The sequence below is a fragment of the Drosophila arizonae genome, chromosome 2 (assembly GCF_054131065.1).
Source record: "Drosophila arizonae isolate 15081-1271.41 chromosome 2, UAZ_ARI_1.0, whole genome shotgun sequence".
NCBI lineage: Eukaryota > Metazoa > Arthropoda > Insecta > Diptera > Drosophilidae > Drosophila > Drosophila arizonae.
The window spans coordinates 19,038,266-19,042,200 of NC_142922.1; the positions used below are offsets into that span (position 1 = coordinate 19,038,266).

At 47.8% G+C, this 3,935-nt stretch overlaps 1 protein-coding gene across 1 annotated transcript; it reads left to right on the top strand.

Moving 5' to 3' along the window:
• Nucleotides 1–211: 211 nt before the first annotated feature.
• Nucleotides 212–1,491, top strand: LOC149270510 (putative palmitoyltransferase ZDHHC24). Its single transcript, XM_089476648.1, has one exon. It carries the CDS (start codon nt 451–453, stop codon nt 1,408–1,410), a length of 960 nt encoding a protein of 319 aa, XP_089332774.1. The 5' UTR covers nt 212–450; the 3' UTR covers nt 1,411–1,491.
• Nucleotides 1,492–3,935: the final 2,444 nt, after the last annotated feature.

Genomic DNA, 3,935 nt, shown 5'->3' on the forward strand with positions numbered 1-3,935 from the left:
GTTTAAATGCCTAGTAAATGTATTGCTTGATGCTCCCTATGTGGTTTGCTCTTTAGTTTCTAGATTATTGAGCTCACTTAAAAAATACACTATTTCAGGCCAAGAAATATTTCCGCATTTCAAATACATATGCATTCATATACATATGTATATATATGTATATACACATTACATATAATATATTGTTATATTTTTTTTTTCAGGAGCTACCCTTAGCATTTCAAATCCCTTTGACTGCCAAGTCACATAATTGCAAAAGGGTAATCGGCTTATCATTTCCGAGAGAAAGAACATCAATTTCATTTTCATTATTTTCAAATTTGCAATGCCTGATGCGATTATCAAGTGTATCGAAATTCCTGGAAATTGTAAGGAAACCCAGCAAACCGAATATTACTCTCAATAATTTAGCAGCTCAGTTTGAGGAGGAAGTTTCTTACATGTACAATAATGGTCAAAATTTTCGTTCGATTGCTGTGGAAGATGGCGCGCGTCCTCGTCTGGGTGGAGCAGCTGGTCTGGCGCTGCGTCCGTCTGCATCGGGTCCGAATTGTTCAAGTCGTCCATCCTCTGTCGGCTGCTCTAATGCTACTAACTGTTGGATTCTTTGTTACTTACGAAATGTTTTACGTCTTGCCCGAGTGCTGCGACGTCTCGGGCATCTACTACAAGCTGCACTGGCTGCTGATACTGTTCTTCACCCACAACATCGTTGGCAACATGTGCAAGTGCTGGCTGACGGACACCAGCTTCGTGGGCCTGCCACCAGGCCGCTGGAATCCGCTGCCGGCGGAGGCGCCGCTGTGGCACCTGTGCACCTTCTGCCAGATGCTGGTGCCGCCAAGGGCGTGGCACTGCCGGCTCTGCAACTGCTGCATACTGAAGCGGGATCATCACTGCAATGTGGTGGCCAACTGCATCGGGCATGCGAACCAGCGCTACTTCGTCGGCCTCCTCCTGCACTTGTCCCTCGGCAGCTGCACCGCCCTGGTCTACAATGTCTACCATATGGTCAGCCAGAGAAGCCACTTGAGCGACCCCATTGATTTCGTGAGCGTGTCCATGGGCCTAGGCCAAACAGATCGCATGTATAAACTATTCAAGAGCCAGACTCTTAGCCCGCACATCACCTGGCTGATCATCACGGGCGGCATACTCAAGCTGAACATATTTGCCACGGTTCTAGCCACGACGCACCTGGTCATGCAGCTGCTGATGGTCTGCCGCGGCAGTTGCTTGTACTATGTGAAGGATCGCAGCTACGATTTGGGATTGTGGAACAATGTGCGAAATGTTTTGGGCAAGCGAATGTTCTGGACTGCACTCTCGCCCTTTGTGTCCAGCCCCCTGCCCCACGATGGGGTCCAGTGGCTGGTGCCCAGCAAGCTGAGCGGCAGGAAGCCTGTGTAAATATGTGCGTCGGTCTACCTCATCCCATGTGAACACACACATACATAATATATGCGCAATTATTTTATGCCTCGACCAAAATCGAGTTTCATGCCTCATTTAATCAGACAATTCGTGCTGGCATTGGCTCCGTTAATTACCGGTCAAATGTGGCACGGCGGCTCTGCCCTGTCGATAAGGCACGTGGTGCAGCCACGCGGCAGCCCTCTGTCTGGCAGAGCTACTCATCTGCTCATCTCCTGGCAGCTCTCATGAATGCTTCACCAGCATGTCTCTTCGAGTGAAAAAATAAATATGTATTTTTGTCTTTATCAGCTTCACGGCTAACATAGGTACTCTTCTCAGCCGGCATTGTTCTTGTTGCAATCATTATAGTATATGGTCTTTGGCATTGATATTAAGATAAAGAATAATATATATTGGCATTGGCATTGATATTAAGGTAAAGAAATCAATTAAAAAGCTTAGGTATAACTATTTCGATTTGATTTTATTTTGTTTTAATTCTTATCATCATATACAGTATATTAGTCATTATCATCCTTAGCACTATCATCGACATGATCATTATTATTATCATTGGAGCAAAAGAGTATGTCAGCAGCAATGCAACTCTGATTACTTTCGCTCATCTTTCTGGTTTCATCTGCACAAAATTTCATCACAGCTGAGGCGGAAGGAATGAGACAGATTGCTAAAGGACATTCTGGCAGATATTGGCGTGGCCATGCTGGGACTGGGACATGCTGGGACTGGGCATGGCTGCACCTTTTGCCACCTTTCTGGCGCAGTTGGAAACACTTGTCAAGTGTCAAAAAATCCCAAAAACTGTTGAAAAATGACAAAGCCAGCTGAGAGTTGGCCAAGCAAGGGCAACAGAGCTGCAGAGCAGCAGAGAGGCAGCAAAAACTCGGACTGAATTAATGATACTGCATGTCACTGACAAGCCTCGAAACATGAAATCAAAGTCCACACGCTTAAAAGTGCTGCGAGCGGCATTGCCGTTGCTGTTGCCGTTGCATGAAAAATGCTCGAGGTGAGAAAAGCGTGGCGAAAGTCTAAACAACATAATTGCCGAAATAAAAAAGTCGACGCCGCCTCTAAGCCTGACCATTAATCAAAATTGCGGCCAACAGCCAGCGGGAAATGTGGCCGGAGAACTGGAAACTGGGAAAAACAAATAGCAGCCACTGACGCCAATGGACTTCCACTCAACTCCAGCCAACTGCCCCACAGGCTGCACTGTGTGAAATATGCGGCTTGAATACTTTGGGCCAATCAGCCAATCACAGCAGAGGATGGCCATGCCCCAACTGCTGCTCCCCCTGTCCAAGGACTGGCAACAGCTTATCTCAACGGGATTTAGCTTTCGTTATCAGCTTCAGCTTCAGCTCTAGCTTCTAGTCCTGCTCACTCTCTCGAAATGGCCAGCCCTGATTGCAATCTTCCCAATTGTCAACTGTCAATTCACAATTGTCAACTTCCGCTCGCTATGCAGTGGCGCCGCCTCCTCCTGCGCTGCTCGGCTGGCGTCTGCTACGTGTTCCTCGACTGTTTTCCTTTAAAGTGGAAGCAGGCTAACCAGGCACAAGAAAAGAAGAAGCAACTGGCCTCACATTAGCAGCCAAATAATCATTACAGGTTCAGCTAGACAGAGCAGAGTAGGAGAGAGAGTGGGAGTGGGAGTGGGTGGCATCTGTTGTGCATATTTGAATGTATCGTCAACATTGTCCGAATGACAAAAGGGAAAACCTTGCATCAGAAATGCGAGGCGAACTTTAAACTGCGGGCCTTTTGCTGCTGGCCCACATAGGGGACGCATTCCAAGAGAGGCAGCAGGAGGAGGAGCAGATAGCTGCCACGATGAGGCCTGGCTGGATGCCTGCCTGCCTGTCTGCCTGCCTGGTTGGTTGGTTGGCCTCAACTTTGGTCTTTCGTTTCGTTTGCAGTGCTAAATTTACCGCTAAGCGACGAGTGCACAAAGGACATGACAAACAGACGAAACGGAGCAGGAGATAAAGAGAAAGGCGGAGAGACAGCGCTGCTGCTGCCCAGGATCATGGGGGTCATTGTAATCATAACGGTAATGTTGATGTTGCCTCCCGCTCACTGTGTCACTTTTTCTGTGTGTATGTGTGTGGATTTGAAAAATGTAAACGAAAACGAAAAAAGTTCGCTGCTAAATTAGTGAGAATTTTACTTGTGCTATGGATGCATACAGGATGTCTCCACAGGGTGCCTCCGCTGCGCCTGCTTGCTTAAGTTATCTGGGAAACTATTGCGTTTATGAAGTCCACTGCCTTGGCTCTTGTCGCCAATCACATCGAGCAATTTTGGCAGCCAAACAAAAGCAATTGACTGAAGCTTCCTTCGTTTGTTGCCTTTAGCTGCTGCCTTTCTCTGCTGCTGCTGCTGCTGCTTCATGTTAGCGGCTGCGACGCCAACTGTGCTGCACGCGTCGCTGCTTGCTGCTACTGTTGGGCAAATAGAAAACCAGCCGCCGACAGCTAGCAGCAGCGCAGCAG

What these genes read in the sequence shown, in the direction of transcription:
- LOC149270510 (XM_089476648.1), top strand. Translation starts at nt 451, where the DNA reads ATGGTCAAAATTTTCGTTCGATTGCTGTGGAAGATGGCGCGCGTCCTC.